This window comes from Gopherus flavomarginatus, chromosome 1 (assembly GCF_025201925.1).
Source record: "Gopherus flavomarginatus isolate rGopFla2 chromosome 1, rGopFla2.mat.asm, whole genome shotgun sequence".
Classification (NCBI taxonomy): domain Eukaryota; kingdom Metazoa; phylum Chordata; order Testudines; family Testudinidae; genus Gopherus; species Gopherus flavomarginatus.
The window spans coordinates 216,405,907-216,433,889 of NC_066617.1; the positions used below are offsets into that span (position 1 = coordinate 216,405,907).

The following is a 27,983-nucleotide window of genomic DNA, read 5'->3' on the forward strand; positions in this document are numbered from 1 at the left end:
CTAGTTCATATGGATAAATATGGCTGTACCTATCAGCAGCATCTCTATACATATACAACAGAGATGTGTAACCAGAGAGAATGTATACATATTTGTGTCTCATACACAGAAAGGCAACGTGCTTCCATCTCAGGAACACAGCTGTATCTAAAACACAAATCTGAAGACTAGGCAAATGTTACACATACCAATACGTGCAATACATTGCAAACGTACACACAGCTGCACACGCGTGTTTGATGCACAAACGCCGAGAGCTCGCTAGCTTACTCAAAACGACAAAGACGCAGAAAATAAGATCCACTCTCCAGGGCGCCAGAGGAATAGCTCCGCTCGAGGGACTCGCGCACTCGCCGCTCTGGGCAGCCCCCAGGGAGAGCCCCTGGCGCGCAGCACTGGAGGTGGCTGGAAGGACGTAGTGATGCTTTTTAATGAAGTAAATAGGGAGGGCAGGACTCGCCCCACCCAGGCCAGCAGCCCGCCACCCACCTGACAATGGGTCCCAGCTGCAGGATGTGCAGCAGCAGCACCAGGGGTCTGTCCCGGCTCACGTCCCGGTGGATGAAGACCAGGTTGAACTGCACCAGCACGCAGGGCAGGAGGGCGAAGAGCAGGGTCAGCGCCTGCCAGATGCGGTCCCCCGCCGAGCGGTAGGTGCTGCTCAGGTACAGGGCGGTGCCCGTCTCGCCCACGAAGAGGAGCAGGGAGACGAGGACGGAGCCGGGGAATTTCATCTCCTCCAGTGCAGGCGGCTCGCGCGCCGGGCGAGTTATCTGTCTGCGGCAGCCGGCTGGGCAGGGCCCCCACTCCGCCCTCTGCCGCGGGGCTCGGGCCGGGCTGCCGCGGGGCTGCGTGCGGGGAGAGCGCTGCCCGCTAGGGGGAGTCCCCGGGGCCAGCGGCTGCTGCCCAGACACCTGCGTCCGGGGTCTTGTCCCCTCGCCCCCAGCAGGGACCTGCCCGGGCCCGTCAGTCCCGGCCCGGGAGCTGTGCCGCGGCCGGACGTGAGAGCGGGCTCGGGGCCCCGGGCGAGGCAGAGCCTGCCCGCTGCGGCAGGGGCGGAGAGCAGCCGCAGCAATGGCAAAGGGGCTTGGGTCAGCCCCAGCGGAGAGGAGCCCCCACTTCCTCTGCGGCTCTGCTTGTCCAGGGTGGGGCGCGGGAAAATGCGGCATCTCCCCCTTAGGAGCTTTATTGTAGTTACCTCCACAGCCCCCTGCACAGGGGTGCCCGGACAATTTGTGCAGTGGGGGTGCTGCGAGCCATTGAACCCGGTCCCCACTGTAAACCCGCTCAGGGGTTCCCAAATTCTTTGCAGGACAGCCTCCTCTGACAACACTTACTACATGAGCCCAGGAGGGGGGACGCAAGCCTGAGCCTGCCTGAGCCCCACCACCCCAGGCAGCAGGGCCAAAGCCCAAGGGTTTCAGCCCCAGGCAGGGGGTCTGTACCCTGAGTCCCACCACCCAAGGCTTTTGAGCTTTGTCCCCTGGCGGTGGGACTCAGGCTTAGGCCCCGGGGCCTAGCAAGTCTAATGCCAGCCCTGGTGACCTCATTAAAATGGGGCTGTGACTCACTCTGGGGTCCTGACCCACAGTTTGAGAACTGCTGCTGTATATGATGGAAACCACTTCAAGCCAGGGAGGTGCAGCAGCACCCCCCCCCTTAATTCCAGCACCAGTGCACCTAGACAGTTGGTTAAAGATCATTGGGTGATGGGGCATCAATTTTGGTTGGACCTATTCCTGGAGGTTTCATCGCATGACAATCTTTAATGAAAGAGAAATCTTTAATTCCTACGGCTTATCTACACTACTGCATGAGGTCGATCTAAGATACGCAATTCAGCTATGTGAATAGTGTAGCTGAAGTTGACGTACTTAGATCCACTTACCGTAGAGTCTTCACTGCAGTAGGTCAACAGCTGGCATTCTCCCGTCGACGACTCTTGCATTTCTCATTGTGGTGGAGTACTGGAGTCGACAGGAGAGCACTCAGCAGTCCATTTATTGCATCTATACTAAGACCCCCGCTGGATCAATTGCTGCCTGCTGATCCCGCAGGTAGTGTAGACAAGCCCCTAGAGACTCCAGGACAATCCTGAGGGGTTGGGAACTGTAGTTGGGTGAGAATTTCTGAAGTTCAAAGCTGATCCTCATTCTCCGTTTCCCACTGCACCATTTTCCCATGTGGTTTGTCAGACTGTAAGTAGGCAGGGACAAGGACAGGCTTCGACGGGTGTCTTGCACGAGGCTGTGAACTTAACATAATGTTGGCACATTCCCATGGAGGAAATGGAAGGTTGTGTTAGCTTTGACCACTCACTTCAGTCCTCACCAGCCTTTGAGAAAGGAGTTGGACCCAGTTCCAAGAGTCAACCTGGAAGGATTGCCTGGGTGAAATAAATCAGAGGTGGCAGGTTCATCTAGGCTGACCTGGGCTGAACTGCTAGCAAACATCAGGAAATCGGATTGATGGCCTAAGTGCAGGAACAAAAGCAGCCTCTGATTTTGTATGACAATTTTCACGTGCCCAACTTGAGACACTTGAATGCAGTTGGCGTTGTGGGCACTCTGCTCTTCTGAAAAATCAGGCCGAAGGTGTTTTAAATTGGCACCTGAAAGCTGTATCCATTTTTGAAAGTTTTAACCAAGGTTTCCCTAGTTTAATCTCTCTCATAATGTAACACTGATCTCCCCATTCAGCCACTTTTCACTAGCTTACCATGTGCATACAAATTCCTGCAGTGCTTAATTTGTGGCATCTCTAGGCTTGGCAGTTCATAGCCCCAGCACCTCACTTGCTACTTCAGTTACGAATGTCAAAAAATTGTTGAGCCCTGGTACCTCTTTCATTACAAATTAAGCACTGAATTCCTGAATCCCTTATGGCGTGCCCATAGGGCTTCAATAAAACACTGCAGAAACTTTAACTATGATTTATGGGTACTTGTGGAACCTGGAGACCAGTTGCTGAGAAAATCTATTTTAGAAAAAGATTAAGATGAAATGGGAATAGATTTCTGACCTTTTGTCCTGCTTTTGACAGCTTTGGGGCTGCAACCTATTTCTCCTTTTGGAAAAATAAACAGACCCATAATTCATAGTACAGCAATACTAGTGGTAGAAATGGTGAAAGCTGTAGGGTAGACAGACTCAGGACCTTGCTGCCAAACCCTAAGGTGGTGGATTACAGTTCTGAGTTTTCAGAGCAACAAACACCAGCAAATGGGTAGAGAAGTGTAGCTTCCCAGTGTCAGGGCCTATGCCTCCTCAAATGATTATTTTTACAACTGCGGGGCCTATGTCTTATGGTTTTGTACAGCACCTTGCACAATGGGTCTCTTATCCTGTTCTCAGCAAGGATGGGCAAACTGCTTCAGAAAAGACCTCATCCATTTTCTCAAACCAAACGCCAGCTTTCATAGATTATTAGATATATGTCTCACCACAACCCTCCTCTGCAGAAGCCCCAGTAGGCCTGACCCTATGTTTGCTTTCACATGGTTAAAAAACTCTTCATCCTGCGAAGACTCCACAGGTGTCTCCACCATCAAGGGGGTTGAGGTCATTTAAATTAGTGCATAGCAATTATAAGGTGTTGTCTCTGCTAGCATAGACAATCATTAACAAAGTTCATGCTGAGAAGGAAAAATGGTGTTTTAGGGCTTTCATTGTGCTCTCTGCCAACCTGATGCCCCACTAATAATGTAACAGTTTAATGAACCCATATAGTAATTCAAATATTTCAAATGCCCAAAGTGAAATGATGCTTTAAAGGTTAAGATAATTAATTCTTAGTTGGTCTCCTATGTGGCAGCGACACCCACTGCTATTGGATGATGGCACATACTTTCTAACAGATGAAGTTTGAAGGTTATAAAGGCATGTGGACACATCCTTATAGATATGATGGCTTTAAAGAATATTATCTAACAAACAGAGCAATTGGAATTGTCTCAGTTACTGGGCAAACTGCACGTCTGACTCTTCTTGATCTGTCCAAGCTCGCCCCCTCTAGCTCTCAAGCCTTGAGGCATCACCAGTCTTTCAGGGTGGAATCATGTGATTGTGGCACTCTCAGGCTGGGCCCTGGGTTGCAAACATGATTTACCTCAGCAGGTCTAAGGTATGTCCAAATCCTGCAATTCTTTCCTCTCCAGGGTGACAACGATAGTAATCAGTGACCAAATGGCCTTCTTAAAGCAAAGTATCATTTATTTAGAACCCAAGCACTTCAGAGAAAACATATCTTAACAATAAAACACACTACACACATCTAGCTTACTACTGGGTCTTTGTCTTCCACACGGGGACCCTAGAAAGACTAGCTCTCTATAGACTCTTCCACAGAGCTTCCTTCTCAAAGCTCACAACACGCTCTGGGCAGCTGCAGAGACTCATCACCCTTCACAGGGATCAAGACACTTTTAAATTGTTTAACATCCTTTGATCTCTCATCTCCCACCACAAAACAGTGGTGTCACTTCGGCTTACACCCTCAAAGGATACCACTCTCTTTCAAAGGGTGGTTGGGTGCTCTTATAGGAAAAGCGATTGTGTCACCTGCCTGTACAGAGCTATTTAACTTGAGCCTTATTAGAGTATAATAAATATTCCAGTAACTCCAATGTCCAATAACTTGCATTTACTGACCAGGTCACAGTGTTTTTAAAATTTTATTCATAACATTATTATGTATCAGTTCCAGATCTGCAACAAGTATTAGGAGAAAAAGTGATAACTGTCTTTTGTTTAGGACATTTCTAGATCTGCATCTGCACAGGAAAATCTGGAGCCCACAGTTCACCATAGCTCCATAATTTGTTATTCCACAGGTGGTAGCACAGATGGATGCTATAGTGAAGAGGGGGCTTAGGTGTATTTTACTACTGTGCCATCTAAATGTTCTTCAGAGGGGAAGAGAAGGTGCTCTGACGATAGGGAGAGGGAGGACGTGTGTGTGAAATTTAGGCAGGCTGAAAATATTTGCCTGAATTGGAAACTGACCAACACAGCAAGGGTAACATCTCTCTACTATTATGAAAACTGCCATGGGATCTCTAATGACCACAGGTAATCCAGACCTTCGTTTTACTTCTCATCCAAAAGACCTCTGCTCCAGTAGCACAGTGCTACCAAGAATAGTACTGGGACATTGAGTCAGCACTGATTTGGAGGGAAAAGTGGTACCTACAGCAAGTGTTCTCAAGAGTAATTAATCAGTTAATACAAATATCCATAACATTTAAGTTTAGGCTTTTATTGTAAGGCAAAAGATAACCACAGTTTTTATATTAACAATGTGGGTATACATAAATTTTTTTCTATCGCTGCTAAGCCAATATTATTAACACTGCTTTAAAATGCTATAACTCTAGCACTTCTGTTAGTGCATGTATAATCTACAATGTAAAACTAATACAATAAACACATCTTGAAAGATCACAGTGTTTCCAACATTATAACATCAGGGTGTTTTAAAACCAATAAGGTGCATTTCTACAAGGGTAAAATCAATCTTAGTTCTAAAGGAACTGCACCATGCTATGGTGGTGTGTAGGTGTCACAGAGAAAAAATGAAGCTAAGCTACAGCACTTCCTTATTACACAAGAAATGAATACCATATATCATATGCTGGAATATAGCAAATAATCAGTGTATAGCAAATGATCACTAGATATGAAATAATAGCTATGTTAGCAATGTAATCTACTTTCCCTTGTACACTTGCTGGTACTTACATATATTTTTAGATAAATCGGGCCAAAGTAGGTGTAAAATGCTATCTAACTGGGCCTTGATCATGCAAACATGCATGTGCTTAATTGTCCTTACGTGAATATTCTCGACTTCGGTGAGTCTTGATGTCAATGTGCGACTCATGAATAAACTTAAATGCATGCATAAGGATTTGCAGGCTTGGGGCCCAGAATAGTAGTTTCACACCTACTTCATATAGATGTAATGACCTTATCCTGCACCACTGACATCAACAGGAGTTTTATCATTGATTTCGGTGAGTTGGATGAGACCCTAAATGACTACACAACGTTAACACAGTAGAAAAATCAGGCCCAATGTTAGTGAAAACCTTTTTCCCCTAACAGACATATTTAAATGGTAATAAAGACTGAGGCACAACTTAATTTTAGTTCATATAGTACTCTTTCCTGATATGAAACAGAAATATTTAAGATTTCCCATCTCTCTCTATAGTATACAACTGACCCCAGGATTTCTATATAAAATGTTTTTTGGTACGTTTTGCAACATTGCTTAGGAATATCATTGTATTATAAAATATCTTTTATACAACTATCAACATGTCTATGCAAAATGTTTTAATTAAAAGTAGTTTTCTGCCATATTATTTGTATTGCTGTATTTGAGCCTAATTGCCTTAGCTTTCTCTTTGAATCATTACATGAAAAACGTCAGTGGGCTCTATATATTTGTTAATAAGAGACTAGAGCCTTTCATCCTTTATGATAAATCCGTCTCTTGTTGATGTATTGATTTCTCAGAACATGACTGGCAATGTTACAAACAGAATATAGAACTAGTAATGACAATGATAACCATTGGATATAAATTAGGCAGGAATTTTATTAGTTCAAAAAGTTTGTGTACTTCAACCCCTTTTTTGGAATACTCACACATATTGAGCATTTCTTCACAATTCCATTAAATTAATCTATATGAATGGATAGCAGTAGATACAATTATAGACAATTCCCATATGGACAGAATTTTTTTCAGTGAGTATGCCTGTGATGACTTTGCTATAATTGGCATTGATTCAAGGCAGCAGAAATCTGTTAAGTACAGTGCATACTGTACGATATTTGTGCAACAAAGTAAACTCTGTGCTATTTTCTTGGAAAATGCCTATTCACATCCCAAAAATGCAGTATTGTTTTGTGGGTCCTGAGTTTTTCTGGCTTATGGCTTTGCAATATGTTGTTCCCTTAGTAATGTGTTTTTGGATGTTTACTCATTTCTTTTCAGTTTAGCCTTAATGTTACTTACTACTCAATCTAGAACATTTAAATACAAAATCAAATTTCTTCTCACAGCAATGCAAACCAGTGGTGTTAGCCAATGGTTGCTCATCCATGTGGTTCTTGACCGTAAGATTCATCTCTTAAATCTGTACAGCAATTCTCATTTCTAATATTGTGACCTTTGTATAGGAGGAGAACACCCATTGATATTATGTCAATAGACGTTTAGGACAGATAGGTGGAGCTGACCATCAGAGTTGAGCACAGCTGCCCAGACGATTCAGGGGACCTGGGGCAAAGTCGGGGAGCTGCGGTGTTTGTACTCACCCAGCGATGGTCTGGGTCTTCGGTGGCATTTTGGCGGCGGGGAGGCCTTCAGTCGCTCCGCGTCTTCAGCAGCACTGAAGGGCTCCCCACTGCCGAAATGCCGCCGAAGACCCAGACTGATGCTGGGCCAGGGCTCGCGGGGCTCCTCTGGGGCCCAGGGCCTGGGGCAAATTGCCCCATTTGACCCCTCCTCCCCCCGGGCGGCCCTGGAGTTGAGATCTGCTCTATAGATCTGAGAGAGACATTTTGTCCATAAACGTTACTGCTCCAATTTTAAAAAATGGGCAACTAAGATGTACTCTCAGTGATGCATGCATGAGTAAAAACAGATAATCACATGCATAAAACATACAATTATGTTTGCATACCCTGTAACTACATGTGCATATGGGTCTCTGCCTGAAGAATTATTGCATTACACCTGCAACTCTATATTTTGCACACACCTACAGTGGTCACACTTAAAACTTAACAATGTGACCTTTGAAAATAATCAATGTTCTCACGTTATCCATGGCATTTCTATATATTCAGTATCAGGAATATGAAAGTGACATTACTTATTTACAAAGAAAACTGAAAAGTTTTTAAGGGTAACCAGTGTCTCTGTTCATTTGTGCATATTTCAAAGGATAATTTAGGTGCATATTTTGGAACACTAGTCCATTTTACTCACCCTTTTGTGACTGTCTTAGTAGAAATGAATTAAGGTAAAACTGGAAATATTCTCTACAAATTCATTTTTGTTACATTCACAGATTTGAAAAGTCAGTGACAATCGATATACAGTCCAATGATTATATTTAGCATCAGGGAAGTGGCAGAGCCAATGAGCAGAGGCCAGCAGGGAGTGAGAAAGTAACGTTAATACTAATATGTGGACAATCTCCTTTTACCTTAAAATAGACAGCTCTGCTGTAGTGTGCTTCAAAAACAAAGCAGTTGGGCTGCTAATCTAGCCTTCTGAAGTGATTTATAACATGGATAGAGGGGGAAAAAGAAAAAAAAACATGTAGACAAAGCTGAGATTTAAAACAATGGCATAAAATAAATATATTCCTGATGCTGAAAGCTTGAGTGTTAAGGGGAAAAACAAAAAAAAAAGTATCTGTCAGAACTCACATTTCTGTTGCTGAAAATTACACATTGTACCTGGCTTTATAAATCCTAAAATCACTAAACCTCAATATTTCAGATCTAGTTCTATCACCAAATAAAATAAATTATTCAACAATAACCATTTGCAGATGATTTGCCAACAGTCATAAATAGTATATAGCACCGTAGGCGGATATCTATTCTACCACTCTACACAATAACAGGATACACACACACTATAAATAAGCAACAATACACACAATGTATGGCAAAGCATAACCCCTTTGCTTTCAAAAAGCATTATCAGAAACACTTATATACCACTTAAATTCCTATGGCCTATATTTCAGCAACCAAACACATTAAGGGATTTTAATTTAATGTGTAAAAGAGATTCTGCCATTTCATGTTCTACTTTTGGTAAGTGGTGAGGTTCTCCTAACATATAGTATTATCACAGCACGGTGGCATAATCTGCACAGGATTATGATGTTTCAAATTGTGAGATTTTGGTTCTGGGGCGGGAAGAGGTAACTTCTGCTAGACATTGTGTCTCAGCCTGGGTGTGACACAATTAGTCTCTGAAGGCAGTAAGGATAGAACACAGGAGAGCTTATCACTTTGTTGTATCTCTTCACAGAAACACTGACATCTGCAGACAAGCTGTTTACTTGCCTACTTCTTAAAAGCTACAATAAAGTTTGCAACAGGGGTAAGTATGAAGGGAATTTGCAAGTGGATGTGAGTTAAGAGGAGGAAAGAGCTGAAAATCCAGTTTTACATTATGGCTAGCATTTTCAGAAGTGCCTAAGTGAGTTAGGCACCCAGCTCCCAGCAGAAATGAGGTGTCTAACTCCTTTATACAGTTTTGAAATCCAACCCTACATATCTAACTGTACATTATTACTATCAATTTATGAATTGTTTTGCTACTAAAGAAACTTTGAAAATATGTGCTGAGTTTTTTCAATCCTTGAAGCAGAATCAAAGTCTAAATTAATGCAACTGCAACACAAGCATTTATTAAAAATTAAATTGAATTGTTTTCCTTTGTTTGTTTGTTTGTTTGTTTTGTTGCTGTTTTTTTTTAAGAAGCATGGGGACTTCACTGTTAAGGTAGTGTAAGGTGGTTTTCTTAAAAGGTAATGCAGGATTAAAATGATAAACAATTAAGTTCCAAGAGACTACAATATATTTTTTATTTTACAAATGCGGAAATAAATGAGAGTTCTCACCCTGCTCATACTGAAGTCAATGGCAAAACTCCTTTTGACTTCAATAGAACAGAATGGGCCTGAGGCTTTTGAAAACGGAGAGTGGTTATATCTGTTTTCTTATAGCAGAATAGATAATAAACACAGTGCAACCCTTACACAAGTAGTTGCTACTCTCACAATTAGTCCCAGATGGCTAAAGATTACCTTCATGAGCAAGGATTACAAGAAAAGGCTGTAAACTTGTTTTCAGTTGCTTTTAGAATATATGGCAAATTAGAAGAGAGATTCCTTACTGAATGTAAATCAGAAAGAATGAGCTCTGCAAAAGGATAGAGATAGAAAGCCATCAGGGAACAGATGAGGAATACTTAACACTTGCAATTACTGCCATTTATAAGGAACAAGTTTAAAAGATCAATAAAACTATACATATTGGAAATTAAACATGATAGAATAGCAAAATAAGTTATCTAATCCATTGCCTTTATGGAATATTTTTACTTTTTTCTAAATATTTAAAACATTGTCACTGAGTTCCTATTTGAAAACTTAGAGTCTTGTAACAATCTCAGCATACTTTTTGTTTAGGATCTGAATTTTTGTAATTATTCCATATTCTAGATTTGTTTGGGGTTTTGACACACATCTCCATCTGCAGTGAAAACTCCTGAGACATAGCTAGTTGGTTATAATTAGGTTTTGTGGTGCCAGAGATAATGAAGAAAAAATTAAAATGTGATGATTATTGTGCTGCTATATAAATAGATTTTAAGTTCTAGGTCTTTTGCTTTTGACTGAGTTGGTTAAATTGTGTTTCTTAGGTTGTATATACCAAAACCACTGTTTTTTCAGTCTGCATCTGTAAATAAGGCTGAAGGTAATAACTGCAGGATTAAAACAGCCCTGAGTCCAGATGATAGCAGAATCCAGTTCTCTGTTTTAAGAAAAAAAAATATTTCCAAGATTGTTTTTCACAATAGAATAAAAAGCAATTAGAGCAGCTTTCTAAATACTGCAACATGGATATCGTTACTTTTATATTTTAACTGCATGAATACTATGTACAATATAAGTTTAGAATTAAATAATATCAGTAGGGCCCTACCAAATTCATGGTCATGAAAAACGCATCATGGAACATGAAATCTGGTCTCCCCCCCTTGAAATCTGGTCTTTTGTGTACTTTTATCCTGTATTATACAGATTTCACGGGGGAAGACCAGCGTTTCTCAAATTGGGGGTTCTGACCCAAGGAGTTGCAGGGAGTTCACAAGGTTATTTTGGGGGGGGGTGCAGTATTGTCACCCTTCTGCGCTGCCTTCAGAGCTGGGCATCCAGAGAGCGGTGGCTGCTGACTGAGGGCCCAGCTCTGCAGGTGGCAGCATAGAAGTAAGGGTGGCAATACCATACCATACCATGCCACGCTTACTTCTGCGCTGGTGCTGGTGGTGGCTCTGTCATCAAAGCTGGGCTCTTGGCTGGCAACCACCGCTCTCCAGCTGCCCAGCTCTGAAGGCAGCGCCACCACCAGCAACAGCGCAGAAGCAAGAGTAGCAGTATCACAACCTCCCTACAATAACCTTGTGACCTCTCCAACTCCTTTTTGGGTCAGGACCCCTACAATTACAACACAGTGGAATTTCAGATTTAAATAGCTGAAATCATGACATTTATGATTTTTAAAATCCTATGACCATGAAATTGACCAAAATGGACCGTGAATTTGGTAGGGCCCTAAATATCAGGTTACAAGGATAAAACTGACAGGTCAAAAATTTTATCTTTCCCAAACACATTTAAAAGGGTCCAAATTCTAAAAAAATCTGCTAGCCATCCAAAACATGGGGTGTAACCTGGAAAAAGATCCCAACTTCTCAGCTGAGCAATCGACCAGCAGCAGATCTGGGATGCTGGGGTGACCTCTAATCTTGGGCACACATCTAAACATGCTGAGACAAATCCCATTCATATTACTTATCCTTGTTCTCCCACTGACTTCAGGTTTCAGCACAATAGGTACACATACATGTGAGAGGTATTGTCTCTGCACACAACAATGAAGCAAGTAATGATACACTTTGCATTTTGATAGTACTGTACATTCTGACATTCTCTTTCCTCCAAGGATCCCAAAGTGCTTGACAGACTAATATAAAAATAGATTGCTTTATCTACCACTGAAATGCATTACTCAAAATGCAGCTACTTCTGGGGTGAAATCACGACTTAATACTGTACCACACCACCATACAACAGGGGTCTGATTCTTCATCCCTTTCTCATCCAAGTCATCCCATTAAATAAATTTATGTGAAAGGGGCTTGTGGGAGTGAGTAAGGATTAACAACATATATAAGGGCTGCAAGCTCTGACTCCATTCTATAGCCTGATCCAAAGCCATGGAAGTCAATGGGAATCCTTAAAGGATCAGGCCCTAAGAAAAGCTGAATCTTTTCCAGGTAAAAACGCAAAGGGAATGGCAGATCAGCAGAGTACTGGGATTGGGTTATGCACGTGTCAGCTTGTACATGTGAAGCAATTGGGTGTAATTTTTGACCTATCAGCCTTCCCACTCTCCTCTTAAATTCAATCATATTACTGTATTCCAGTATAAAGAAATATATTGGTCTGATATATTGTAAATACAGGCATTTGCTGCTACAGTAGTTTAACAAATCTACATTTGCATTTTGTTTCAGTTTCAAATAGTCTCTCTCTCTCTCTCTCTCTCTCTCTTTATATATATATATATAAATAAATACAATTTCTACCTATCCATGCTAGTGCAGTGTTACTGGACTGACCATAGATCTCAATAGCCACAAATCATTTGGGCAAGTACAATACCTTGTGTGGTACATTAGCAACATTACTTTGTTAACCAGAGAAATAAGTGGCTTTAGTTTTAAACTTTTTATCAGCCTTCTCCTAAGCCCAGTATTCAGGGTTAAATCAAAGGTCTGCATACAATTTGTATCTCTAAAGTGTATCACCCCATTTCATCAGGAAATTATTTTGTCGATCACTTTTTCAATCTCCATATATATGCTACACTTCAAATAATGGATTAAAAGGCAGTTTTTTCGATGATAGCAATAAGCAATATTACCTAGTATCTGATACTGTGAGAATAGCACTTGACTTCTATATCCTTTCTATTTGCAGTTTGTTGTAGCTATGTTGGCCAGAGGATATTAGAGAGATAAAGTGGATGAGATAATATCTTTTATTGGACCAAGTTCTGTTGGTGAGAGAGACAAGCTTTTGAGCTCTTCTTCAAGTCTGACCTGAAGTTGGTCCAATAAAAACCATTACCTCACACACCTTGTCTAAGACCTTTGCTACAGAATTTAGTGATCCAAGTCTTCTACATGCCTTCTGTTGATCTTCATGAAAGAAAAATATTTATAAAAAGATGGAGTACTACTACTATACCGTAAGGTGATGATAGGGATTAGTGTTTCTTACCACACACACAGTTTTGAAACTCATGGTCAAATTCATGAATACATACATGAAACCCCACTGACTGCAATAGTAATGTGGTACATGTGCAATTAAAGACAGAATGTAGCTGTATAACTGCTATTATATGCATATGACAATGAAAAGATTCCAACATATAGGTACTTCTAGGAAAGGTGGTACTAGTACTAAGAAATGTTTAATTAAGAAATCCCAGATTTTGCCTTTTCAGACTTTAGTGACCTGTGTCACCTACAAGAGCATAGCTGTATAAGGTTGCATTTTATGGATCTCTTTTTAAACTCATTGGATTAATCATTTTATTTCCCTTGCATGTCCCTACTGTTCTGATTTCCATTTTGTTTTTCTGTATGACCATCATGTTAGATTGTTAACACCTCTTTCACTCTCATTTGAATAATCAGAAGACGTTACTTTGCTTAGTACAGCCCAATTTCTGTCCATTCAATTTTGAAAAACCACTTCATTCTCTTTTATTTTTGAACTGTTAATTTTTTTAAAACCACATACGTCCCTCTCCAAACCCCAGTATATTTAGGCTTTTTCCTGACCCACCCCCGCAAAATTAAGGCTAGCATTAGTGGTACCACTGAATGTGGCTTATTTTGTAAATAGCCTCCCTTTACAGATAAGTGAAACTGCGGGTGCCCTGTGCATGGCTGTTCCAATATGTCACTGGAGAACATCCTTCTCTAGACAAAGACACTGAAGAGAGGGAATTCGGCCTGGTTGGGCTGCAGCAAGTCAATCAGGAAACACACAGTCCCCGAGAAGCCTTCATACAGACTATATATGTTTTCTAATGCTCGGGAACCAGCCTTAAATTCTTCTGTAAATAAGAACTCTGCAAACCTAAGAAACAGTAAAGACAAAAAAATAAGTCTTTATTACCTCTCTCTTTATGCAGCTGGCGTTGTGCCATCCCTGTGTAACTGTCCATTTGTCATTAGAAGTCTTCACGTCAACTCATGCAATAGGAAGAATATTAATAGTTTCACGTCTGCTAGTTATCAGATGTTATCTGCAAATCTGTTTACACCTTTTTCCCCTCACTAAACTGAGGTCCATTTGATCAAGAACAGAAATGTTCCAATCTGCATTTATATATTTGACATGCTTGGTGCCCGTCTGACATCTACAAGCTTTTTTGTGCCTCTGTATAACATTTATAAATGTTTTTTTTTTGAAGTGTTTTTATATTGGTCTTTGTTTCATCAGGACCCAGCAGGACACAAAACAGCAATGTCTTCTGGATGGATGTGAGAAGCCCTGTATTACAGACATGATTAAGCAGGTGAAATATTCTCAAAATCCTATAAAATAAGCAGCATTGAAAATAAGTCATTGTGATTCCAGAACCATTTCCTGCTTGCTAAGGAAAACAGAAACAAACATATCATTTAAAAGCGCTACAATATGTTAGAAAAAAATCTGAACTAAAAATAAACTGCTCCCTACTATAATTCTACATAGACCTCATCCCATTTAAACCAGTCTAAATAGGAAGTCGATGGAGTTGCACTGATGTAAAACTGGAGTAAGTGAGAGAAGAATGAGGCCTATGTGTGTGTAAAATATGTGGAGAAGCAAGATCTTGGCTTAGTTGCACTTCCATGTACTGAGAGACAGTGTCACATGTTGTGAAAACCAAAGAGAATCAATATAATGAAACCAGCGGTTCATTTCACTCAGCTATGTAGCAAGAGCTAGAATTCTCAGGTATTTGTTCATAGAATACGGAGGCCTTCACTGCTGTATTTCTGGACAGGCACAACCCATGCTGGTAATGGCTAAAAGTCAACAACATGACACCTACTCAATAGTCTATGTTTGATGAGTTATGATCTTAGTCCCATACTTAGCAGGTGTGTATCCACACCATATTTGGGCACTCTGAGTATTCAGAACTTCAGTGCCATCTAGTGCCATTCCTCTAGCCCTCACCCCCCATGGCAACCATAGGGGGAGGTACAAAAAGTCAGTAAGTAGCATGGACCTTTTTGAGTTTAATCCCAGTAAAGGGTTGCGGAGTCACACTACAAGCACTTCATCAGTTAATGTAATCAATTGCTCATGACCCTATTTGAATGCAGTCTCTAAAAAGAGGCTGGACTAGTCTGAGGAAGAAATAGGTTGTTAGAATGTAAAATCTGTTAGCCTGTTCTGCTCTAGAGACAGAATGTCCCTGTTTAAATTGTTTTGTGTTCTGCTAGCTCTGGGCATTTTTAGTTCTGTTTTGGATGTTTAAAGATTTAAGCCACTTGAAGGAATTGTGATCATAGACTATGCAAGGTTCTGAGAGTGTTCTTTGTATTTCACCAAACTCAATAACAATAATACACCCCAAAGCCAAAGTGAGGTGCTGCTGAATGGTGAGAATACTAACCTTTGTGCTCTATAGATATATTTAGAGTTTCCAGTAAGCCTATATAGGAGTAGGAACACATAGGCACTACCAGCCACTCCATGGCAAATTCCAGGTCCCTTCTTCAGCAGGCCCTTCTGCCATGTCAGTTCCCCACAGCGGATACAAGTGTCCAGATACTGGGGCTTCTTGGAAATCAGATAAGCTTTTGCAAACAGGTATGCAATACCTAGGGAAACAGCAGAGAAATCAGTTTTGTTTTTATAAGTACAGTCCGGCTGGCATAACGTTATATGATCAATACGTAAGAATATGGAAATTCTCATCTATGATATATATTCACCTAAGTCTACACGCCACACATATGAGGGTGGTAGCAGTCTGATAAATTGAGTCATGTGATAAATGCAACTTAGCATGCACCTTTAAAGGCCTCACATGCAGTCACTCCACTAGCCATCTCATTCCAGGACTAACATTTCAAACCCCTGAGCAGCTTAAAACAGCAGCCACATTTTTGTGTTTAAACCAGCTAGCCACAAGACAAGACATTTTCTTCTCTCCCAAAGATGTGGAGTTCCCCCACCAAAACACACTGACCCAACACCAAGGATGGGCAAAAATTAGTCTTGCAATGATGACAGGTTTAAGACCCAGTAGTTCTTGTTTCTACAGAGCTAGGGTACGTCTACACTACAGGATTATTCCGATTTTACATAGACCGGTTTTGTAAAACAGATTGTATAAAGTCAAGTGCACGCAGCCACACAAAGCACAATAATTTGGCAGTGTGCGTCCATGTATTGAGGCTAGCATCAATTTCTGGAGTGTTGCACTGTGGGTAGCTATCCTGTAGCTATCCCACAGTCCCTTCAGTCTCCCCCGCCCATTGGAATTCTAGGTTGATATCCCAAAGCATGATGGTGCAAAAACAGTGTCGCGGGTGATTCTGGGTAAATGTCATCACTCTTTCCTTCCTCCGTGCAAGCAACAGCAGACAATCATTTTGCACCCTTTTTCCCTGGATTGCCCTGGCAGACACCATAACATGGCAACCATGGAGCCCATTTTCCCTTTTGTCACTGTCACCGTATGTGTACTGGATGCCGCTGACAGAGGCGGTACTGCAGTGCTACACAGCAGCATTCATTTGCCTTTGCAAGGTAGCAGAGACGGTTACCAGTCGTTCTGTACCGTCTGCTGTGCCATTGTAAATTGGCGATGAGATGACGGTTATCAGTCGTTCTGTACCGTCTGCTGCTGTCATGGGTGCTCCTGGCTGGCCTTCGCTGAGGTCGGCCAGGGGCGCAAAGACAAAAATGGGAATGACGCCCCGGGTCATTCCCTCCTTTATGTTTTATCTAAAAATAGAGTCAGTCCTGCCTAAAATACGGGGCAAGTGTACTAGAGAACCAGCATATCAGAGAACCAGAGAGCACAGCCGCTCCGTGTCAGATCCCGCAGAAATGATGAGCTGCATGCCATTCTAGGGGGTGCCCCTGCAACAATCCCACCCGTTGCTTCCCTCCTCCCCCAGCCTTCCTGGGCTACCGTGGCAGTGTCCCCCCATTTGTGTGATGAAGTAATAAAGAATGCAGGAATAAGAAACACTGAGTTTTTAGTGAGATAAAATGAGGGGGAGGCAGCCTCCAGCTGCTATGATAGTCCAAGCAGGACATTAAATGGTGAGGGGGAGAGGAGCCCAGCCTCCTGCTGCTGTGATAGTCGAGGCAGTACAGAATCTTTTCTTTAGAAAAGGGAGGGGGGCTGATGGAGCTCAGCCCCTAGTTGCCACGATGAAGACAGTTACCAGCCATTCTGTACCATCTGCCGGGAATGACCGGAAGTCATTCCTATTTTTACCCAGGTGCCCCCGGCCCACTTCACCTGAGGCCAGCCAGGAGCACTCACAGGATGATGACGAGGACGGCTATCAGTCCTTTTGTACTGTACTGTCTGCCACAGGGGAGGGGAGGGGAGGGGAGAGCATGCTGCTGTTCAGTGCCGTAGCACCGCGTCTACCAGCAGCATGCAGTAGACATAGGGTGACATTGAAAAAAGTCAAGAAACGATTTTTTTCCCTTTTCTTTCACGGGGGGGGGCGCGGTGTAAATTGACGAGATATACCCTGAACCACCCCGGACAATGTGTTTGACCCTACAGGCACTGGGAGCTCAGCCAAGAAAGCAAATACTTTTCGGAGACTGCGGGGACTGTGGGATAGCTGGAGTCCTCAGTATCTCCTCCCTCCCTCCATGAGCGTCCATTTGATTCTTTGGCTTTCCGTTATGCTTGTCACACAGCACTGTACTGTGGACTCTGTATCATAGCCTGGAGATTTTTTTCAAATACTTTGGCATTTCGTCTTCTGTAACGGAGCTCTGATAGAACAGATTTGTCTCCCCATACAGCGATCAGATCCAGTATCTCCCGTACGGTCCATGCTGGAGCTCTTTTTGGATTTGGGACTGCATCGCCACCCGTGCTGATCAGAGCTCCACGCTGGGCAAACAGGAAATGAAATTCAAAAGTTCGCGGGGCTTTTCCTGTCTACCTAGCCAGTGCATCCGAGTTCAGATTGCTTTCCAGAGCGGTCACAATGGTGCACTGTGGGATACCGCCCGGAGGCCAATACCGTCGATTTGCGGCCACACTAACCCTAATCCGATATGGTAATACCGATTTCAGCGCTACTCCTCTCATTGGGGAGAAGTACAGAAACCGGTTTAAAGAGCCCTTTATATCGATATTAAGGGCCTCGTTTTGTGGACGGGTGCAAGATTAAATAGGTTTAACGCTGCTAAATTCGGTTTAAACGTGTAGTGTAGACCAGGCCCTAGAAATGAGAACTAACCCCCTTTCCAATGGGATACATTGCAGTTTATTCTAGCCCTGGCAGATCCTGAGATGCTGGCTGTCAGTCATGTCCTTTTCATGTATGAAAAAGCCATTTTAAGTCATTTTTAGAGGTGATTCAGTTTTATTAGTTATAATCTCCACGTGATCACTGTGCAGTTGGATTCACAGTAACTAAAAGACAGATGCTACATGAGAAGGGATACAAATACAGCCTGAATTTTTCAAAAATTTGAATCTCAAAAAACCTATTTAAAATAGCTCTCAGTGACACATACAAAATATATAGTGGTGTGGTATTGAGTAATGGCCGCATTAGTCATGATTGATGAAGGGCACAACATAGAGGACTCCCAGGGAAAGGAAAATCAGAATATTTAGAAGGCTCTAAAAATTACCTCAAATAACTTTCCATTAAACATCCCAATTTTAACCACTTGATATCTTGATGCTCTGATGGCTGAGAGTAAATGCTGTACCCACTGGAAAGCCCCTGTTTTCTAATGGTGTAAATCATCCAGTTCTAGCCCTGCTGTGTTGTGAGGTAGCAGACTATCAATCGGTCCCTGGGACAGGACTAAATACTGCCCATCTTGCACCACAAACTCGTATAATTTTGTGGGAAAATATTCGCCTTTGAGGAGGAAGCAAGAAACTTTCATCCAGTTGGCTGTTCCATAATGAGAGACTGTGGCCGTTTGAAATTTCTTCATGGTTTGTATTGTTAGAAGTACTGGCCAGTAGATGGATTAGTGGGCAGAGGACGGGTGAGCCTGCCAAAGGGGCCTCTGCCACACAGATATCACCAGCACACACACAGTGGGCCAAACTCCCATTGGAGTCTAAATTTATTTCTTTCCAAGAGAGAAATTAACTGAACAAAGCTGGCTTCACTTCCTTTCACCCACAGGGAAGGATCAGGGAAAAGGGACCTTCACTCCCTACATGTCAGGAAAAAGATAAAGCTTTGGCAGAATGCACAGTTAAGGGCTCTAATCATGTTGCACTGTTTGCAATTTGAAAAGAAGACATTTAAAATACATGGATCTCTGCTCCTGAACTTTGTTTAACAAAATGAACGGTACTGGAGCACTGTGTCCATTTTTGCTGCTATCGCCTAGGTGTAGGTTACAAAGCCAGTAAGAACAGTTAGGTCACTATGTCCTGCTGGGAAGTAATTTCAATATACAACAGCACAAGCAAACACTGCTAAAGCAAGAGTGAGAGCCTCAACTGGAGTCAGCATGGAACTCAGACAGAAGCTTCCCCTCCTCCCCAGAGCTCTTGAATTTGGGGAAATTCCACAATTAACATTTTGCATACTCATACACTCATAGACTTTAAGGCCAGAAGGGACCATCAAGATCATCTAGTCTGACCTACACATTGCAGGCCACAGAATCTCACCCACCCACTCCTGTAATAGACCCCTAACCTCTGGCTGAGGTACTGAAGTCCTAAACTCATGGTTCAAAGACTTCAAGTTACAGAGAATCCACCATTTACACTAGTGTAAAGCTGCAAATGGCCCATGCCCCATGCTGCAGAGGAAGGTGAACACTCCGCTCCCCACACACCCCTGCCAGGTCTCTGCCAATTCTTTCCCAACCCCAAATACAGTGATCAGTTAGACCCTGAGCATGTGGGTAAGACCCACCAGGCAGATACCTGGAAAAGAATTCTCTAGAGCAACTCAGAGCCATCCCCATGTAGAAAGCAACAAAGAGTCCTGTGGCACCTTATACACTAACAGATGTATTGGAGCATAAGCTTTTGTGGGTGAATACCCATTTCGTCAGACGCATGTAATGGAGATTTCCAGAGGCATTTCCCCATGTAGGTGTTCCGTCTCCAGCCATTGGACATATTTGCTACTTCCCTTCCCATAAAAAAATCCTTAGGTCAGATCTGTGCATAAGTGTACAATAGCAACAGACAGAAATAGGCTATGTTTGAGGGGAAGAGGCAAAAAACTTTTCCAAGCCCACCCATAAATACTAAGTCTGGTACTGGCTGTGCCCCTTTCAGTACACTAAGGCCACCTTCACCCTCCAGCCAACCAAGACTTGCCTTGTAACTCATATATATCATGCACTGAAGTCCCTGCTATGCATGGGAGCAAGGGCTTGGAATAGAGATCATACTTGGGCTTCTTGTATGAGAGTACAGGGCATTACAGCTAGGTCATCAGGTGACATATTGTACTATTGGATTTTAATGGCTTTTGTAACAACATATTTGAAAATACCTCAAAGAGTTTTGGGAACTTCCTTCATTGCCTGATCTTCCACCCACTTCAGTAATAAACAAAAAAAAACTTAACTGAAAAAAGCATGAACAATTTTCCTGCTTGACATAAATGGTAAAATCAGTAAAATTTGACCTGACGTTATTTCCTCAATGGAATCATTTAGTGTGAAAAGCATTGTAATTGGTAACATCTGGCTACTTCACAGCATCAATATGAAAAGGACCTGGAGCTCCATGACACCAGTGCACAAGCTCACTCTCCCGCTCAATTGTCTCTCCCAGTTCAGGAGGCCAGTTGCTGTTCTGTTCTTGGTCCATAAGAAAGTCAATGCTCTGCCATACAAGCTCCTTATCTGCAGGCTGAAGGTACTCGTAATAGGACAGCAGCATCTGAAGGATGGATGAAAGGCCATGGGCTGCACCTGTAAAGAACAGGAATGGTTAAAAGAAGAATTATTTTTGCTCACAGATCCATCACACTGCATCTTTCTACTGGAAATAATTTCTGTGTGGTGCAGATGGGTGTCCTGTCTTCAGGGCCGGCTCTAGTGTTTTTGCCGCCCCAAACAGCACGCCGAATTGCCACCACGGATGGTGGGGGGGCAGTCCGTGTGCTGTTAGGGTGGCACGCATGTTTCCTCGGTAGCAGCAATTCGCAGCTTCTGTCTTCCGGCTGAAGACAGAAGCTGCCAGTGAATTGGCGCTGCAGGCAGCTGAACATAGAAGCTGCCGCCGAATTGCCGCTGCTGTGGAAATGCATGTGCTGCCCTAACGGCACATGGACTGCCCCCACTGTCCGCGGCGGCAATTCAGCGTGCTGCTTGGGGCGGCAAAGCACACGGACTGCCGCTCCTTGCAGATTGCCACCCCAAGCACCTGCTTGGAATGCTAGTGCCTGGAGTCGGCCCTGCCTGTCTTGTTTTGACAGTTATAATATTGTGTTGAGTACAGGTCTTATACATGCAACTCAAAGATTTGTTACTACTTAGATCTTTCAGATTCCTAAATTTAAAGAAGAACTCAGTATGAATTCACCCATCTCACTACAGAGTAGCAACATTTGAGAGTAATGAAAATTAAAGCGCAGATAAAACATTTCTCTACTGCATTTCACAAACACATAACAGCTGCAAACTCCTCGCTTCAAAGAAGCAAAGGCGCCAACTCAGTGAGGAATCTCACAAAGTTTATGGATTTTTTCCTTATTACAAGTTTTTCTGCAGAAAGGAAATATTGGAGCCTAGTGGCAATATGCAGTGTATAACTAGCACTAATCACTACATTCATTTTAGTGGCCCACATACAGTATCTGTCCATTTACCTGTATGACCATTTGTTAGTTAGGAAAAGCAGACTGTACACATTGTTTGCCTGCCAATATCTTGTTTCTAAGTAGTCTATTACCTTGGTGTCAAAGCAATGCCTTGGTTTCTAAGCGGTTGCTGTGTTCTACTCACCAAGGTATTCTGTTCCATAATAAGAGTACATGAGTGGGCATGGTTTCCTCTTCTTCACAGCATACTGCTTCCCAGATTCTAATATAGCCTGGCAAATTGATCTGATCTGCACTGGGGTCAACATCTAAGCAGAAAACACCAAAAGAGACAGACTGTTATAACAATTTTCCCTTTTAAAAGTCATACAGCTCCCTTTTTTTCATCCTGGCACATATATTAGAGCATTGCCTCTGTGTGCATGTATAATGTATACAGTAATGTTATTAACAATAACAATCATTTATATAGTGTGGTAGGATTACATAACATGTCTCAACATACAGGCCTAAATCCTGCGTCAATTAAGTCAGTGACAAAATTCCCATGGATTTCAATAGGATCAGAGTAAGGCCCAATGAAAGAGAGATGCTCTCTCTTTCAAAGATTTTACAGTCTAAGTGAAATGTGATTAACAAGCAGAAGATGAGACACAAGACAACAGCTCAGGGAATGGAGAGTGTGCAGTTACTAATGATGAGAAAGGAGAGATTCTTAGAAGAAGTGGATTCTAAGGAGGAGCAAGGGGGCTTGGTGGATGAATGCTGACAGGCTGTTCCAGGCATAAGGAACAACATGTAAGGAGCTTTAAGCAACATAACACAAGAGGAAAGGGAGAAGGTATTAAATTGGAGGAAGGCACATTCAATTTTCTTGTTTGTTTCATTTCTGGTTGTAGTTGAGGATTAAGTGTTGGTATAGGAGACACTAAATTTCTAACCTAAGGAACATCCTATCACACAACATGTCTGGCTGCATACCTCTTATCTCAAGGCAACATTACTGAAAATAAAGTGGTTAGTGGTTGTACAGCTGGTTAGAGGGTAGCTGTTTGCAATGCTTTATCACCACAAGCAGGTCAAAGCTGCCTTGTGTTTATTGATTCGTAAATAATTGGATGATGGCCCACATTACAACATTAGAAGGAAAAGCTGGCTACCTATTAATTTGTTTCATAGGACATGTACTTTTTCAAGAACTGACTTTGCATCTCAGTAGTGAATTAGGAATCTGTTTTACATTTTCTTAATTAGGGCTCTACTGATATGCACTTTCCTGTGTTCATTAGCAATTTCCTCTCTACCACTCACATCTGTTACTGGCTGACCTTCACTAAGGAAGCTAAGAAAGGTTCATTTCTAGGCATTTTAATTGCCTGAATCATTAATTCAGGCGTAGTCTGTAGGAAAAAAGCATTTCACAACTAATTCTTTTTCCCCTCTTGTGAAGAGAGAAATAGAAGAGAAAAGTGACACCAGGAGGCAGAGAAATAAAAGAAGAATATAATGAATCCTGACAGGACTAGTAACAGAAATAAAAACTAATGATAGCCTTACCATTGCTTGTCTCAAATAAACTACTTGTGCTATAGGACTTATAATGAGCTCTTCATTTTAAAGAATGCTTTTTGAACTGTCAAGTATGCAGGCAATGTTCTTGAAAAGCCATGCACCCTTGTCGGATGAGCAAAATGAGGCGAATATAGTTGGTGTTATTTAGGCCTTGACAGGAAGAAAACGGTTGGAAAAATCTCTCTGTTACCTCACTTGTACCGAAATAAAGTATTCTCTGCTACAAACTGCTCAAAGTGACTGTGATATTTGTACACCCCCTTGCAGAACAGAACCCTGATCAGAGTTTTTTAGTGTTACTGCAATACAAATGAATAAGGTTATTAATAATCATAGACTTCACTCATTTTTTGTTAGTGTTTAGAACTAGTCACCTTAGGTTCACCGCATTTGCACTAATGGCTCTGAATTCTTTTCAGTTTTGTGATTATCATACAATCATAGAAATGAAGGGCTGGAAGAGACCTCAAGAGGTCATCAAGTCCAGCCCCCTGAAATGAGGTGTTGCCAGGTATACATAAACCATCCCTGACAGATGTTTGTCTAACCTGTTCTTAAAAACCTCCAATGACAGGGATTCCACAAACACCCTTGGAAGGCCATTCTAGAGCTTAACTATGCTTATAGTTAGAAAGCTTTTCCTAATATTTCTAACCTAAATCTCTCTTACTATAGATTAAGCAGATTTCATCTGGTCCTGCCTTCAGTAGACAGAGTACTCTTGGTAACAGCCATTAACATATTTGAAGATTATCATCAGATCCCCCCCCAATCTTCTTTTCTCAACACTAAATATGCCCAGGTTTTTTAATTTTTCCTCAGAGGTCAGGTTTTCTAAACCTCTTATTTTTGTTGCTGTCCTCCGGACTCTCTCCAATTTGTCCACATCTTTCTTAAACTGGCATGCCCAGAACTGTACAAAGTACTCCAGCCGAGGCCTCGCCAGTGCCGTGTAGAGCAAGATAATTACCTCCCTGGTCTAACATATGACACGCTGGTTAAAACATGCCAAAATTATGAGAGTCTTTTTCACAACTGCATCACACTATTGACTCATGTTCAGTTTGTAATCCACTATAACCCCCAGATGAGGAGTAGTCAATAGGTGCACCGCGGGCCCAATCTGGACTGCCAGACTCTTTTGAACGGAGCCCCAAATCTTTTAAATTTACTTATTGTTATTGTTGGGTTTTTTGTATTATTTTCTCTGGAGTCTGGGCCTTCATCATGAAATCTGGACTTTGACAAAAACTAATTGATTACCCCTGCCCCAGATCCTTTTCAGCAGTATTACTGCCCAGCCATGTATTCCCCATTTTGTAGCTGCTCATTTGATTTCTTTTCTTCCTAAGTGAAGTACTTTGCACTCGGCGTTACTGAATTTCATCTTGTTTATTTCAGACCAATTCTCCAATTTATCGAGGTCATTTTGAATTCTAATCCTGTCCTCCGAAGTGCTTACAATCCCTCCCAGCTCGGCATCATCTGCAAATTTCATAAGCATACTCTCCACTGCATTATCCAAGTCATTAATGAAAATATTGACTAGTACTGGACCCAGAACTGACCTCTGCGGAGCCCATTGGATACGTCCTCCAAGTTCAACAGTAAACCATTGATAACTACTCTTAGTTTCAGTTAGCTTGTGTTAAAATCCCTAAACAATTTTTCTTTTGAAAAGAAATATGAATTAGGGGCTTGTCCCCAGATCCTCCATCACAGTGTTTTAAAAAAAAAGTGTCATTTAATCCTGGACCTCAAACACAACCATATGATCATTGCATGGTATTATTACAGGGCAGAATTAAGCATGCTTGGGTTACTTAAAGTGCATTTCCATACCTTAACACACTTCAATTTCTTTTAAATTTAATCTCGGCTCACAATTGTCTGGGAAAATGACGTCTCTGTAATGTTTTTATTCTAAACTATTGATATATGCGCCCAACCTTAACTCTATCTTAATGTATTTTTTGAGGGGGGAATTACTGTAGTAGTGCATTTTATTTGTGATTTTCCTTTGAGCCAGCAAAAAAATAGCCAGAAGCACCAACTGCAAATTGTTAGGAAGGATAAACTGTATACCAACTCCAACCAACTCCAAACCATCTGTGAGATGCTTTGATGGTGAAAAAAATAAGGCCAGTAGGGAAATGCTCTCGTAATCCATACAAATCCTTGTCTTTGAGGTAGTTGTAATTCTGGTAAACTGTTTTTCCCAGGCCACTTCAAAGGCTGTCACGTTTAATACATGTTGGTCATTCAGTAGGTGGCATTATTCCCTTTAAGGCAATAGCTGAATGGCAGTAAGAAGCATTGCACTTCTGCAGGTGCTATTTTTCATATTAGATTTATGCGGATATAAAAAGTTCTATAGGATCTTTAATAACAGTAGATGTGTTAATCTTAATATCCTCACTACATTTCAATGCAGATCATTACAATCTGCCTGCCTACGTTTTCTTCGCAATTTCAGTTAAATAGGAAAGACTTTTTTTTCTCTTCTGAAACATTGAGTAACGTTGCTGCGTGCTGTTAAACAGCTACTGTTTTCTGGCGATGGATGAAGTGATCTCCCATAGCTCTTACTTTCTCAATAACCCTTAAATACACCATTTAAGGACTTAACTATGCTTGGTCCATAGTCTCGTCATCTGTCTATTTTGTCAGTCCAGAGTATCTGTCTCCTTTCATGAAGACACCCCGTGTTTAGCAACAGGTTCCCAACTAATTTAAGCCAAGCATCTCATTCAGTAAATAAATAAAACCCTACTAAAAAGTCCACTGGGAATTGTTTGGTCTATAATGACCATTCACCCCTTCTGGCTGTTCATTACCACATGGTAGAATTTCTCACACTTTTCAGGTTAGACACTCTTTATTCAAAGTCAAACATTTTCATGATTCCCTTATACAGTACCATAAGAATAATAAAAAAAAAAGTATCTGGACGATATTAAGCCTAGCTCATTTGTGTGTGTGTGTGCATGCACACATGTGCATGCATAGAGGTTGATAGAGAATACTTACCTTGAAGGGTAAGTGTGCGTGAGGAGTGGGGGAAGAGAGATTTGCTTTGCTTAAGATTGTAATATACTTTTCAACAACTCATGACCTTTATGACTGCATTTGGAGGTTACGACTCTCCTCCTGAGAAACACTGCTATGTAGTACAGTGTACCATACCTGCTGTCTTAACACTGTAAGCGCCTAGGAATGAGAACCTTATTTGTTTTGTTACAACTATATTGTTGTACTGCATTGTGTACATCTATGACAAAAAGCACAACGTAAGTGCCAAGTATTATTATTTAATAGTTCTAGAAAGTGATTTTCAACCTGTGGTTCATGGGCCATTAGGTGTTTGCAGACTATGTCTAAGATTTTCAAAGAGGTCTGCACCTCATTTGAAATTTTTTAGGGGTCTGCAAATGAAAAAATGGTTGAAAACCACTGTTCTAGAATGTAACATTTGGATTTATTGTATTATACCAGAAGCCTTGTTTTATGCATGTAAAAGTTACTGGCTATAGACTTAACAGATCAAATCTCTCCCTGATGTTACTCTAACAAAAGGATCTAAATGATTTCAACCATATATTTCTTGAAATATTTTATAACAATGTCAAAAATAGTAATTGAAATTCGTGCCGTACTATCAAAAGGCTTTGTTTTGAAATCTCATAATGAAGTATTCTGAACATCCAGCAGAGGGAGCCTTTGAAGCAGCTATGGCTTGCACAATAGCTGTAAAAAGAAGAACATTTCTGTATTAAGGAGGCCAGCTGACTCCAGCATTAAGATGGGCTGGGGCTCAGCCCAGTAGTCTAATGACAGTGTGCTGCATTGCAGGACACCAAAATTCAGTTCTCAAGCCTTGTAAGCCCTGTTTCTTACTGCTGGGCCAGCAGCAACCGTGAATGTTTCAAGAATCTTTTCAGGGAATGTACTGCTCACTCTTTTGTCTTGCAGGTGATCCCAAAACAGGAGCCTGAATGGAAAGAGTGTGAGATGTGGGCTCTCCAAGGAAACTAGAGGCCTCCTGTTTGGATTGGAAGGCTTCACGGTTACAAAGATGGCAAGGGCCTAATCCTCCACAATGTTACTTCTGTTTGATTGGTATACAACTTTCGTACTACAGTAGAAGTATTTTGCTGTCTGCATCCCTTCCAAACAGTGGCAGCCACATCACATTTTTGACACCATTCCCTGAAGTACTGATTCTCAAGTGATACCGTCTAGAATGGCACTGCACTGTTGCTAATGCAGACTGGCTGATGCTTTAACATCACTAAGAAGAGAAAGGCAGAACATACAGACTGATGACAGACAGAGAGGGAGAGGCAAAAAAACAAGAAAGCCAAGCAATAGCCTGTGAGCACAGTATGAACTTGGAATAATTTAGAGAAGGGGTTTCTGGGTCTGCTGGTTACAGAGGCTGAACGCTCAGATACTGCTCCTTTTGTTTTTGATTTCTCCTGTATTCAGAGAAGCAGAACTTTGTGCATTTCTTGTAAATAAACAAGATTGCATCAAAG

At 41.8% G+C, this 27,983-nt stretch overlaps 2 protein-coding genes and 1 long non-coding RNA gene across 3 annotated transcripts in view; 1 reads left to right on the plus strand and 2 right to left on the minus strand.

Moving 5' to 3' along the window:
- XK (X-linked Kx blood group antigen, Kell and VPS13A binding protein) overlaps positions 1 to 786 on the minus strand; it is a 30,013-nt gene extending 29,227 nt beyond the window's left edge. The window contains exon 1 of the mRNA XM_050936642.1: positions 490 to 786. Coding sequence (XP_050792599.1) covers positions 490 to 734 — 245 coding nt within the window. The 5' untranslated portion in view covers positions 735 to 786. The remainder of the gene's footprint in view (positions 1 to 489) is intronic.
- On the plus strand, positions 562 to 27,982 carry LOC127043056 (uncharacterized). The gene is made up of 4 exons (XR_007772121.1): positions 562 to 650; positions 9,067 to 9,138; positions 14,348 to 14,423; positions 27,418 to 27,982. It is a non-coding gene; the product is annotated as an uncharacterized LOC127043056 (long non-coding RNA).
- The window catches only part of LANCL3 (LanC like family member 3), a 39,566-nt gene continuing 23,860 nt past the window's right edge, over positions 12,278 to 27,983 (minus strand). The window contains exons 2-5 of the mRNA XM_050936656.1: positions 22,058 to 22,181; positions 20,825 to 21,022; positions 15,516 to 15,723; positions 12,278 to 13,981 (exon numbers count right to left, since the gene is read on the minus strand). Coding sequence (XP_050792613.1) covers positions 13,822 to 13,981; positions 15,516 to 15,723; positions 20,825 to 21,022; positions 22,058 to 22,181 — 690 coding nt within the window. The 3' untranslated portion in view covers positions 12,278 to 13,821. The remainder of the gene's footprint in view (positions 13,982 to 15,515; positions 15,724 to 20,824; positions 21,023 to 22,057; positions 22,182 to 27,983) is intronic.